This window comes from Theropithecus gelada, chromosome 5 (assembly GCF_003255815.1).
Source record: "Theropithecus gelada isolate Dixy chromosome 5, Tgel_1.0, whole genome shotgun sequence".
In the NCBI taxonomy this organism is placed as follows: domain Eukaryota; kingdom Metazoa; phylum Chordata; class Mammalia; order Primates; family Cercopithecidae; genus Theropithecus; species Theropithecus gelada.
Genome location: NC_037672.1, coordinates 85,203,020 through 85,216,696, shown reverse-complemented (window position 1 = coordinate 85,216,696; position 13,677 = coordinate 85,203,020). Strand labels below are relative to the sequence as shown.

The following is a 13,677-nucleotide window of genomic DNA, read 5'->3' as shown; positions in this document are numbered from 1 at the left end:
GCCTCAAGGGAGAATGGAAAAGAGAGGATTTAGTGTTTCCAACCCTTACAGTCTCATGAAAGAAACGTGACTACAGAGAAGGGGCTTGGGTATGATGATGGGTCCAGCTAACCAACAGTGTCTGCAACTGCACAGCTAAGATACAAGGTGGAGAGAGAGGGCACTGTGCAGTTTTTCTCAGTCTAGGGTGGTCATTATTGTTTTGGTGTATGACCCTAGGTATCCAAAAGAGACTCCTGACAATAAAACTTAGAGCTCTGCGTTCTTGTGAAGGCTTATCTGAGGCATCAAAGTAAACCTTACCCTGTCTGTTAGTACTTGGTAGCAGTAGCAATTATTACGATTATTTACAAAGTACTTTTTAAAAATTTAGTAGAATATTGCTATCCCTGTTTCACAGCTGAAAAAGCAAACTCAAGGAGATTATACTGGTAACATATTTGCATTTAAAAGTACACTGAACCCTCATTCCCTCCCATCACATGCCATTCAAGGACTCTAGACTACTGGGCAGAGGAACTGACCCTTTTACCATAAATGGGGCTTCTGGGTCCAAGCTAAAGGCACACTCTCTGCCCAGCTGGTTTTGTCCTGGCTTGTTCTTTTTTTTCTTTTTTTTTTTTTACAGGGTCTCAATCTGTCATCCAGGCTGGAGTGCAGCAACATGATCTCAGCTCGCTGCAGCCTCTGCCTCCCAGGCTCAAGCAATCCTCCCACCTCAGCCTCACGTGTAGTTGGACTACAGGCGCATGCCGCCACTCTCCACTAATTTTTGTATTTTTAATGGAGATGGGGTTTCACCATGTTGTCCAGGCTGGCCTTGAACTCCTGGGCTCAAGTGATCTGCTTGCCTCAGCCTCCCAAAGTGCTAGGATTACAAGCGTGAGCCACCACACCTGGCTGTTGCTCTGGATTGTTCTTGAATCATGTCTCTGGTGTGTTGGAAAGACTTCTGACCTGGATCTTAGACCTGGTTTAGTATTCCTCTCATTGCCTGACATGGACTAATCACCATACTCAGTCTGCTTTGTCCACAATTCAGTTCACCACTACTTAGGTTGCAGGAGAGGTTGCTAGATATGAGGCTGTTTTGCTCAGACCCTGGTGCACTATGTATTTGTTTTCAGAAGAAATGTTTTAAGATACAGGAAGAGGAAGCTCACCCAGGGATGTTTAATAGGATCTTGTAAACATCTGTATTCTAAATAAATAATTGTTAGTGTTTCCACTTTAGGGTTCTTAATTTTAGAGAACCGGAAAGACTGTTCCTGAACTGGAGGTGAGTTCAGAAGTGTATACCAGTGTCACTCCAGGCTGGATTAGCAGATGTAGTTAGCAGCCTTTCCAATATCCATCTTTCCCTCTTCCTTACCAACAGAACCCTAATTTTGCTCAAGGCAGTACTATGCTCATTTACAAATGCCCCAATTCCCAGACTCCCTTGCAACTAGGAGTGGCCATGTGACCCACTTTGACCAATGTGATGTAGGTGGAAGTTGCTAGGTGGGGGCTTCCAGGAAATCTTCTTAGAGAGGAAAGTCTTAGCTGGCATTTGCCCTATGCTTTCCCTCCCTCTTTCTTTTCATTTTGTTTGAAATGCAGATGCAGTGTACAGGTATCCATGAATACAAAAGCTGTGTACTAAAGATAGTAAAATGGGAAGATGGAATGACCCCAGCTCCTTGACAACATTAGGGAGCTACTCTAACAGCCCTGGATTACCTACCTGGTAATGTCTTACGTAAAAACAATCAAGAAAACAAAGAAACGGCTGGGTGTAGTGGCTCACACCTGTAATTCCAGTACTTTGAGAGGCTGAGGCAGGTGGATCACTTGAGGCCAGGAGTTTGAGACCAGCCTGGCCAACATGGCGAAAGCCCATCTGTACTAAAAATACAAAAATTAACTGGGTGTGGTGGTGCATACCTGTAAGCCCAGCTACTTAGCAGGCTAAGTCAGGAGAATCGCTTGAACCTGAGAGGCAGAGGTTGCAGTGAGCCAAGATCATACCACTGTACTCTAGCCTGGGCAACACAGTGAGACTCTGTCTCAAAAAAAAAAAAGAAAGAAAAGAAAAGAAAAGAGAACAAAGAAACAAGCCTATTTGCTTAATCCATTGTAATCAAGTTACTCTTCCATGCAGTCAAACACAATCTTAACTGATAGACTGTTAAAATGGTGTCTTAGTCTGTTTGGCTGCTATAACAAAATATCTTAGACTGGGCAATTTGTAAACAACATACATTTACTGCTCGCAGTTCTGGAGGCTGGGAACTCCAAGATCAAGACACCAGCAGACCATGGTGAACCCTCAATCCGGTGAGGGTCCATTCCTCCCAGGTGCCTTCTATGTATCCTCACATGACAGAATGGCAAACAAGCTTGCTCAGGCCTCTTTTATAAGGCAGTAATCCCATTCATGAGGGTGGGGCCCTCATAACCTAGTCAGCTCCCAAAAGCCTCACCTCCTAATATCATCACCTTAGGGATTAAGTTTCAACATATGCATTTTGTCAGGGGTGGGGGATGGGGGTGGGTGGGGGGACAGGACACATTCAGGCCATAGCAGACATCTAGTGTGCTACGATAGTAAATGGATGCAAATTGACTGTAGAGTTTGTTAGAACAGTGCTGCTCCAACTTCCATGTGCATATAAACCACTTGAGAGCCTTGTTAAAAATGAAGGTTCTGATTCACTGGGTCTGGAATGGGGTTTGAGATTCTGCATTTTTCACCAGCTTAAAGCTAATGCTGATGAGGCTGGTCTTGGACCACACTTTGAGTAGCAAGAATTTAGAAAATGGCAGCTCTTCTGGTCAGTCAGCCCATACCATATAGGAGCCACTTTGTTTCTCTTTGATATGTTTCTTATTTGGTTGAAAACCTGCAGAGAACTCACTCAGTGCATCTTCAACAAAAAGTTAAGGTTTTATTTAGAATATCATTTTAGAGACAAAAAGTAGTTCACTTTATTTAGCAAAATAAACTTAACCAATGCATTTAAATACAGTGAATTCAAGACCTTTGGTGGTTTTTTTCCTTAGATCCTTGCTTTTTTGCCAGTTGGAGTTTCTGTCTTCTAGCCTAACAGGCTTCTTTCCAAGTTAATGCAGCTATATTCCAAGGAAGTGTTTTATGAAATCTGAATACTCAAACACCCCTTCTGTATTTTAACTCAACCATTATTGTATTAGATGAAACATAAGGAAAGTGACTTAGGGAAGTAAGTGCAGAAGGAAATGTGTTCCCTGCTCCCTCATATTATCTTTTCAACAGAGGCCTGGATTGCCAAATGGATTATGAAAGCAAATTGTTACTGGGAGGTGATGGTCAAAAGCAAACTTAGATGGTTTTCACACCATCTGTCATCATGACTCAAAGGGAAATGCAAACCACACCATTTTTCCAGTGAAGCCACTGCTTTACACAGAAGATACATGTAGCTTCCTATTGTTATTTTCTTTTCTAACTATGTACATTTAGAAAAAAATACAACACTGTGTTAAATAGCAGGACAGCTAGCAACGGAACGTACAACACTATGCTGAAAAACCACAATAGCTTGGTTAAGCAGAGGAGAGAAACAGCAGATGGCCTTCATGGAGTGAAGCTGTCAGTGCCTGCCATCTCCTTAGTCCGTGACGGATCTGCACTCTGAGGGCAGGCCTTCTGAGCGCCGCCACTTTGCCAGGCGCTGCTTAAACCATTTCTGGAAGAGAGAAATGAGCAAAAATATTTGTCACACACAGAAAAACTGAAATGCCTGTTCCCTTTCTAAAAGGTAGCCTCTGTGGCACAAGTGGAAAGGAGAGAATCACGGGACGTGTCCATAGGGATGGCTCTCACGGTGACACCTTTCCTGCCTCAGGACCTCTGCACATGCTATATTATGTTTAGAATGTTCTCTCTTTATTCTTTATCTGATGATCTCCCTGTCATCCTCACATCTCAGCTTAAACAGGACCTTCTCAATGAAGTCTTCCCTGATCACTCTGTCTAAAGTGGGTTTCCCACGCATCTCCTCACTTCCCAATTTAGTATTTTGTTACTTTCACAGAACTTTTAGCATCTGTCATGATTTACTTGTGTATTCACTTATTTTTAATCTACATTCCCTTCTAGAATGTAAGCTCCATGAAAGCAGAGACTGTATTCATCCTATCACCACTGCATCCTTAGCCCCTAGTACAAAGGTTTAAGAGTTAGAAATTAATCAATATTTGCTGAATAAATAAAAGAAGTTAAAGCATATCCTTAATGCCCCAGATAGATCTCTATGGCTGCTATATTTCATCAATGTATGCTCAGCTCGCCAAAGGCCTTCCTCATTGGTAGAAGTTAGTAAGAATTTGTTGAATAAGATTAATAGTTAACTGAGCACTGCACAACCTCAGAGCACTCCTTGCAGATGCCTGGAGTAGGCCAGCCCAATCTGTCCTGCTCCAGTGCCACCGAGCAGTGAGAGAAGCTGAAGTGGGTCTACCACTTTGCTCAGAACCTCTCAGCTCCGTATGACCCAAATATTCACACCTTACGGAAGTGACCATGGATATACAGAAGGCCCCAGATAGGATGTTTCTAGACATGGCATCATATGAGGCCTAGAACATGCCTATATGTTGTAAGGCAGTGTGGTATACTCTTGAGAAGTCAGTGGCTGCCTTTATCTTGCTAACTGGGGTGGTACAGAGTTCCCCAAAAAGGAGAACAGGAGAACCATGCTGGGGATAGGGCCAGGGTCTGGACCAGATTGGTCAAGAGGAAACTGGGAATAAAAAAAAGAAAGCAAAACAACTTTGAAGAGAGACTAGTGAGGAAACAGATGAGCAAGCATTGACCTGCATTGGAAAGGATGAGGAGAGAGCTCTATGGGAAGTCAGCACCTCCCCCAAGCTCTGTTCTCCTGTGCTTCCCAACCATTCACATGTCATGGAGTACATTGAGAAGGATGATATTTGTGTGCCAGTGGTGTGTAGGCAGGCTGTGTGGTAGGTGACCCCCCAGGGCTCTGCAGTCCTGGGCTCTGCCAACAGGAAGCTCTAGAGTAACTAATTGGCTATGAGAACTTGAGGAAGTCCCTAAATAGAGCACCAGTCATCTGTAAATTAAAAGGTAAGCTTAGGGTGTTTCTACTGTCCCTTCTGGTATTTCTATAATTCACCTGTTCTAGGGGTAAGGGGACGAGAAACAGGAAGAAAGCAGAAAGAGCACAGCTGTGAGATGCCAGATCTGGGATGTGCTGATGGAGATATCGGGATGGTGGGAAAGCTCTAGAGGGCTCCCCACATAGCATGGGCTGATGCCTATCCAGATACTCAGAATGAACAGGATAGGCTCTAGGAAGCTGAAAGGGAATTCAGTATAAGCCCAAGATCAGAAGAAAATGTGAGAACCACAGGGGGAGAAGGAGCAAGGCCTAGAGGAGAGGCTGTTGAACTTGAATGGGGATAAGGCTCTGCAGGACTGTTTTGGGCTCCACATCAATGCTAAGCTGGCTGAACAGCATGGGAATACACCTACACCTCACCCACCTGTACAGCAGAGTTTACACACTGAAAAGCCTCACACAGTTGTCAAGATCTTACATACCTTTACACTGGGGTGGCAGTAGAGAAAAGTAATCTAAAGACAAGGACAGCAGAGTTTACACACTGAAATGCCTCACACAGTTGTCAAGATCTTACATACCTTTACACTGGGGTGGCAGTAGAGAAAAGTAATCTAAAGACAAGGACAGCAGACTATCATGGGGAAAGACTTCTCTTTGGGGGCTACTTTCTGGGTGCCATATTTTGCTCCTAGGGATCACTACCCTTCATGAGAAGAGAGAACTCATGCAACTTTGGCAGTTTCAATTGAAATTATACTGCTAAGAGTGGGCCCATTTTCTTCTGTAACCTGTGTGCATGTGTTTAGTTAACTCTGGATTCTGGTATGAGAGCAGCAAGGTTCCAGTTTCATTAATGAGGTAGCACTGTGGGGGGTTTCAAGGATACAAGGTCTGATTAAATAGGATTTCCAGTTACTAGAGCTGAATAAATGGCAGCATTGTAAAGACTGACTAATTAAAATCTGGAGGAGGAAAATCTCACTTTCTATCAGATTTCATTTAAGACAAAATGGTTGAGCTGGTCTCATTTAAAAGAGCCACCCACATCTTTACACTATGTAATGAAGCAGAATATTGATGGACCGTTACTGAAAATAACTTCAGCAGGGACATTTGTGGTTTTGTGAGTTGGTACCCAAATGCTTAACAAATTGAGCCCTAACATTGGGGGATGGGAGGAGGTTCAAGAAAAGCTCAATGATTTTTTGAAGACGCATATTTTAAATCAAGTATATATAAAATAATTTGGCAAAACCAGTTGCAATCCAACAGAAATCATTAAATACCTTGCTTGCTTTTTTCCCTTTAGAGTTGTGTCTTATCAATCTCACTCACATCAGTGCTAATTTTCCACCTGGCTTTATCCTTCTCTTCTTTGTTTCAGTCATCCACTGGGAAAGACATTCATCCCTTGCTTGCTTATAAATGAATGCCCTCATTACCCTTGCCCATTGATGGAGATTTATTTACTCTGAGTAAACAGATGATAATTAGACACTGTGATGGGAAGGGGCTGGGGCAAAGAAACATTGTTCCTGTCCTTTTCTCTAGCAACTAACATTTCATTCTTTTCAGAAAGAGACCTTTAGAGGTCTTTATTCCACTGATAAAACATCCAGTGACTAAAACCACTGGGTTCTGGGAACAAGCTCAGGACATCTAGAGGAGATAAAAATACTTGGAGACCTCCCTAAGAACCAATTCCAGTTACATTGTGCTTGAATTGAAGAGAGAGAGAGAGAGAGAGAGAGAGAGAGAGAAAAAGAGACAGAGAGAGAGAGTGTGTGTGATAATAGAAAACACCAGATCATCCCAACCTCCCAAGGGGCTAAGGAAGGAGCTTTCCCAGCCTCTTCTAACACTGACTTCAAAATAAAAGACATAAGGCTGGGATTCTGTAAGTTTTCATGTAATGTAAATCTAGGAGATATTTAGATTACCGTTATGAGAAAAACCCATTCTAACATCCCAGTAAATGCAACTTAGAAAGTTATTTCAATTACAGCGCCCTTCACTTTACTTTGAGTTCTTAGGGGTGCCACCTTCACCCCCACAGAGAATTTTGTCCTGAAGTGGGACAGTTATAAAGAGGTCAGCAAATCTCCCAAGACAGAGAATGTTTCAACTTCTTAGTCCCTCTTGTCCCTGCCCAAGTATCAGCCCTGTGAATCAGTTCTGGTAACAATCTTGCAAGAGCACTGGGCAGCTCAGGCTTATTTTTCTTGTACTGAAGTATTGCTTGTTCTAGGAAAGTTAAGAATATGATTCCATTTCTGGAGGTGGGTGGTGTTGGGGTGGGTTGAGGACTCAGGCATATGAAACAAATGTTAGTTTGGCTTTGGTGACCCTTTCCCATGGAAAGCAGCAACACTAGTAAGAACAGAGACGGGGAGACTGGGTGCGATGGCTCACGCTTGCAATCCCAGCACTTTGGGAGACTAAGGCAAGAGGATTACTTGAGCCCAAGAGTTTGAAACCAGCTCAGGCAACATAGTGAGACCCCCATCTCTACAAAAAATTTAAAAATTAGCTTAAAAATTAGCCACATGTGGTGGTAGTACATGCCCATAGTCCCAGTTACTTTGGAGGCTGAGGTAGAAGGAATGCCTGAGGCTGGGAAGCCAAGACTGAGGTGAGCCATGGGAGTGCCACTGTACTCCAGCCTGAATGACAGAGTAAGACACTGTCTCCAAAAATAGAAAAAAGAAAGAAAAACAAGAAAGAAAGAAAGAAAGAAAGAAAGAAAGAAAGAAAGAAAGAAAGAAAGAAAGAAAGAAAGAAAGAAAGAAAGAAAGAAAGAAAGAGAGAAAGAAAGAGAGAGAAAGAAAGAGAGAAATAAAGAAAACAAAACAGGGGAAGTATCAATATCAGACACTTCTTATATGTAGACCCAGCAGGTCCTGGCCTCCATGGAGTTATTTAAAGGGTCTTTATGAGACCTGCTATAAACAAAAATAATTTTAATGACTGAAAGTTCGTCATTGGGCATACGTCTCCAGAAGACACTTCCTTTTTGTAATATTTTTAAATATTTAATATTTTTATTTTTATTTACTTATTTATTTTGAGACAGGTTCTCCTTCTGTCACCCAGGCTAGGTAGTACAGTGGCATGATCATAGTTCACTGCAGCCTTGAACTCCTGGGCTCAAGGGATTCTCTTGCCTTAGCCTCCAGAGTAACTGGGATTACAGGCACACACCAGCACACCTGGCTGATTTTTTAATTTTCTATTTATTTTTTTTTGGTGGAGATGGGCAGCATCTTGTCATGTTGCCCAGGCTGGTCTGAAACTCCTAGCCTCAAGCAATCTTCCTGCCTCAGCCTCTCAAAGTGCTGGGATTATAGGTGTGAGCTACTGTGCCCAGCCAGACACTTCCTTTTTCATAGAAGATACTCTTTAAAAATATAAATGTTGTTTGAGAAGATGAAAGAAGAAATCATTCTCATTCACCAGTGCCCATGGGGGTAGTGGGGTGAGAGGGGAAAGAATGGGAAATTGAAAGATGAGACCCAATCCAGTACAGGCAAGCAGGCAGCCTGTGGTTCCTAGGAAATCTCTTTCTCTGAGCTTGCTAAGTGCTGCCTGTCTCTAAGCTCTGGGGTTCCAGATGCTTCCCTGCAGGTCAAGGCAGGAAGACAGAGGGGCAAGCCAAGCTGTGGTCACCGTAGGGAGGAAGAAGGTGTCAGTCCTGTGGCAGGAAGAGGAAGCCAGGGGCCCTGCTAAGAGGCTGACTCACCCCACATCTACTCATTTTGGGGCTGGGTCTACCACTTGTTTATTTGAGAATGGCAGAAGGGGGGAAATGGGAGGACTGCCTGCGAGGTGCAGAAGAACCTGCTATGCAGAGGTCTGAATTGGCTGACCTCAGTCACAGAAAAAAAGCAGGTGCCCTTTTCTTCTTCCTACCCCTAACCAGATTTTATTTCAATTTTCTAATATCATGTGAATCTTGAGGAAAGGCTGAATATAGCCTGGGAGGACTGTTGCCTAATGCAGGGGAAGGATAACACCAAGTGAGTTGTCAGTTCTTTCTTCCTGCTCGTCTAGTGATTTCCATGCCTCCTCTGTGGAGACAGCATAGCATGGTAGTTAAGAGTCTGGGCTTCCAGGGTTCAAATCCTGGTCCTGCTGCCTTCTAGCTGCTGTCTTGGGCAAGTATATTTAATCTTTCTGTGCCTCAGTTGCCTTATCCGGACAAGTGGGCTAATAGTATCTACCCTCACAGTATTGTTGTGACAAATAAATGATTTACTACTTGGACAGTGCCTGGAAAAATGCCTGGCAAGTATTAGCCATTACAAAGGTCAATGTAATTATGCTGCTTTATAGGTAAGGTGACTGATGGCAACTCGCCAGGCACAATCAGAGGCCGAGAAGGGGTTGGACCTCTTGTTGGTGCTGTGCCCACAATATTTCACAGCCTTGTTTTTAAAAGATAAGTTGTCCCCATGATCACTCCTCTTTTCTAAGCATAGCGTGGGATTTCAAATGATAAAATTTCAGCAGGCTGCCTTCTCAGGAGATACCAAGAAACATGAGCTGTTAGACTTGGGTTACAGTAAATCACCTTCCATTAAGTTCTGGTTTTCGTTGGTCAGACAGCTGTTCCATTTGCTAAAAATAAATATGTTTGCCTTTCTATTTGACCTGTAAATGACAGGATCATCTATGGACAAGCTCTCCAAAGAGTGCCTCTGGCTTAATTAGTAAAAATAATTTTGGACTTGAGGTCCAGGGTCTTGGTCCTAGGATCTACTGGATCCATTACAAGCTTCTAAACCTCAACTGAGCATGGCTCATGGTGACAGGACAAGTGCCTGATGCTCTGGTATATAAAATAGGAAAAATAAGAACGTCTCTGCTTTAGAGTTGAGGTTAGAAGTGTGAAGTGCTTTGGGGACCCACAGGAGAGATGCTAGATCGGTTCCAAGTAGTCTATCATGCTTAAAGGATTGTCTTTCCATGACCAAAGGGAAAAGAGAAGTTGGAGTTTAGACAGGATTTTAAAAGTCAGCTAAAGGCTCCAACATTACACCTGTGGTGAACAACCACAGGTAGTGTTGCATTCTTTACCTGGCATTTTTCGGGATGATATAGGAGCATTTAAAAAATAGATAAGTCAATGAATGCACTTGGGGGGACTGCCGCTCCTGTCAGCTGAAAGATCAGCTATCTACCGTCTTATAAAACGCCCCGAAAATCCTCTAAACCTTAGAGCTGGGGAATTTTTTTAAAAATCGGAACCACTTCTCCCTGGCTCCGTGCAGTGTGAGTTCTGCAGCTCGGGGGACGCTGCAGTGTGATGTGGTGGAGAGAGCAAGCTTCACGGCTCCTGCCATCCTGACAGCGCCCTCCCTCCCGGCCTCAGCCTCCTGGTTCGCCAAACGGAGGACTGAATTTATGGCTAGCTGGTCTCTGGGGAGCCTTCCAGCTCTGACATTCCCGCCTAGAATAGATCTTGCCGAAGGTTTCGCAGACAGACCAGAGGGGACAGAGCCGGGAAGGCGAAACAGGGACAGGCGAGAGACGCTGCTCCCAACTCGCAGAGGGAGAAAGCGTGTATCCCGGGCTGCCGGGGAGAGTGGAAAGGCAAGGACCGGTGACCACGGGGTTTCTACGCAGCTCCCGGGGAACCACGGCTGGATGGGGGTGGCGGGGAGACTGGGCGCCCATGGGAACGTGGAAGCGGGGAGGTGGCGGCGGGAGCCATGCAGGGTCTGGGCCCCCGGATGCGGGCAGAAGCGATGGGAGATCGTGGGGAGGGCAGCCCAGCGGGAGGCACGGACGACCAGGACAGCCCAGCCGCAAGACGGCTCAGCTCGGGCAGGGGTCGGGGCGCGCTGGGCGCGTGTGGGGACGCACCTGGGTCTCCTCCTCGGAAAGGCCGGCCTCGGCCGCGATGAGGCACAGCGTGGTGGAATCCGGGTGCTTGTCGACCTTGTTGAAGTTGTACTCCAGGATCTCCACCTGGTCCTCCGTGGGGCCGGTCGCGGTCTCCGCCGACATAGTCCTTGCGCGCTGCTGGGCGGGGAGAAGCGGCAGCGGTGAGCGAGGCTGGGGGCAGGCGGGACGCAGCAAAGGAAGGCGGTCGCGGCGCCGCCGGGCAGCCCCAGCCCCTGGCCGCCCCCTCCCGCGGTGCCACGGCCGCGCAAGTCCCCGGCGGCAGCAGGCTGAGCGGGGGCTTACGGCTGCCCCCGACCCGGGCCTCCCTCCCCGGACGGAGCGCTGTTGCGGGCTGACAGCAGACCCTGGAGTCCGGCGCCTCCCGCGCCCCGGGGGACCCCTTGCAGCAACGCCCCCTGGATCCCTGCCTGCGAAGGGGGCAAGATAGATGACTCCGCGGGTCCTCACCGCCCTCCGGCTCTAAGGAAGGAGTGAAGGAAGCGCTAGGGTGATTTTGATAATCCCCTTAAAAGCTTCCTCCCGAAAGGGGGACCTCCCCTGGGGACAGACTTGACAGATCGCAAGGGTGGGTTCACCCGAGTACGCTGCTAGCCGGCCTCCTTGGTACGCGGCCTTCTGTCTCTGCAGTGGATTGGCGCTTTGGGGCCCTCTCCAGGCAGGGCTGCACACCCCACCCTTCCTCCAGAAAAGTTCCCCGCAAGACAAGTTACTTCTCAAAGTTGGGGAGGTGGAGGCGGTGCTTTTAATGTCTTTCCATCTTACAGAGATGGAGATAGGTCGCAGAGAAGTGAATTAAGGCGGGGGATTGAGTCACGGGAGAAATTTCCACCTGTGGGCTTGCACGTGCCACTCTGCCGCTCTGCAACCTCCTCCTTCAACTCTCTGTCCCCGCTCTTTCTAAGTATGCTTTAGTGAGTCCCCGGCCTGCAGTCGCCAGGCCGCTATTCCACAATTTACGGCAAAGAACCTGCCTCACTGTGTGCTACCCGAGGGGAGGACTTGCAAGATGCAGCCAAAATCCAACTGAGGAGGATCCAGTCAGCTTTCTTTTAAAATTTCAGACTTCCCTGTGATTGTACTAAAATTTACTATAAAGTCAGGAAAATGGGCCCATCACAAGCTTCACGATCTCTTGCATTCTCCTTACTTTAAAGCCAACCATTACCCTAGCAAATCTGAAGCAACATGACTTCCTGCTGGGTTATCTCCATACCTACAAAGTCTCTGAATTGGGACCAAAAACTTAAAAATTTTAAAAATTGGCAGATGTAACCCCATCCACCTCCTCCTCCTAATTTAAGATGCATGAAGGTATAGGAAGTTGGAGTCTTCAAGATATCCTTGGCTGTGGGTTTGGCACACCTGTCAGGACTAGACTGTTGCTAACAGTAAAAGACAAGGGCAAGTGTGGGAATCACGTTGGTTTGTTGTTTTAACAAACAATTGCAAAATCATCCAGCACAATCCTGAGTAGGTTGTGATGTGGTTTGTGCCTGGGATGAGCCACACTTCACTGATGCGCTGGCAGAATGTACCCAATGCTGTTACAACCTTCTCCACTGTGACTTGCATCTTCTACTTCCTAAATAAATGTCTTTACCTCTCCTTTGGGTCACTTTGAAGGGGCTTTCAGGCACAACGGGAAGTCATTCTACTGTGAGAGTCTGGCTCAAGTCACTTGCCAAGCCACCATGGAATCCCATGTTTTTAGGGGATTCTGTGCTTTCCCACCTAAAAATCATAGCACTGATTCCTGTCATGATGCTGGGCAGGAGAGGGTCATACCAGGTCAGAAACACTTCCTCTTCTGTGTGCATCCATCGCCCCTCCCTTTGACACACAACTTCAGAGCTGGGAAGAACCTTGGAAATTACCTCTTCCAGTCTTCTTCTGTAACAGCCCAGGAAAATGAGCATAGGGAGACTAACTTTCTGAATGTTACCCAGCTGGTGACCTGTGCTCCACTAGACCCTTCTCAGTGGGGCAGTCTGTCATTAGTCTGGTAGGAAAAATCAGGAGGGCAGTAGTCATAACGCAGGCAGGAGCTCATTGCCATTTTGAATAGGCATGGACTCTCCTAGTAGGACACTAATTCTAGCCAAAGTTGCCCACGGGAATAACCTATCACTGCTTGCTTTGCTTGAAAGAAAACAAGGGCTGGGAAACTGCTGCCTCTGATTTTACTTCTTGCCTTAGAAAGGTTCCAGCTGATTTTATGTAACATGGTTGTGCCGCCTCTTCCATGAAAATTTTGGCTTTGTCTTTGTAGAATCCTCAGTCCTTCAGAAATATTAATTTCTAAACTGACTGTTCTGCATATACTTTCCCCTCTTTTTTGGTTATTTAATTCCTGTTATAAAACTCCAGGGCTCGGCCGGGCGCGGTGGCTCAAGCCTGTAATCCCAGCACTTTGGGAGGCCGAGACGGGCGGATCATGAGGTCAGGAGATCGAGACCATCCTGGCTAACACGGTGAAACCCCGTCTTTACTAAAAATACAAGAAAATTAGCCAGGCGAGGTGGCGGGCGCCTGTAGTCCCACCTACTCGGGAGGCTGAGGCAGGAGAATGGCGTGAACCCGGGAGGCAGAGCTTGCAGTGAGCCGAGATCACGCCACTGCACTCCAGCCTGGGGCACAGAGCAAGACTCCGTCTCAAAAA

The 13,677-nt window shown here is 46.2% G+C and overlaps 1 protein-coding gene across 7 annotated transcripts in view; it reads right to left on the bottom strand.

The window, feature by feature from the left end:
* Positions 1 to 2,904: 2,904 nt before the first annotated feature.
* Positions 2,905 to 13,677, bottom strand: part of HOPX (HOP homeobox) — a 35,254-nt gene continuing 24,481 nt past the window's right edge. For 2 of the 7 annotated variants that reach the window (XM_025385912.1, XM_025385911.1), the window contains exons 2-3: positions 10,977 to 11,132; positions 2,905 to 3,710 (exon numbers count right to left, since the gene is read on the bottom strand). In XM_025385912.1, coding sequence (XP_025241697.1) covers positions 3,633 to 3,710; positions 10,977 to 11,120 — 222 coding nt within the window. In that variant the 5' untranslated portion in view covers positions 11,121 to 11,132 and the 3' untranslated portion in view covers positions 2,905 to 3,632. Of the gene's footprint in view, positions 3,711 to 10,976; positions 11,133 to 11,425; positions 11,642 to 12,892; positions 13,025 to 13,677 lie in introns of those variants that run through there. The other 5 variants (XM_025385910.1, XM_025385917.1, XM_025385916.1 and 2 more) reach the window with 5 other exon arrangements.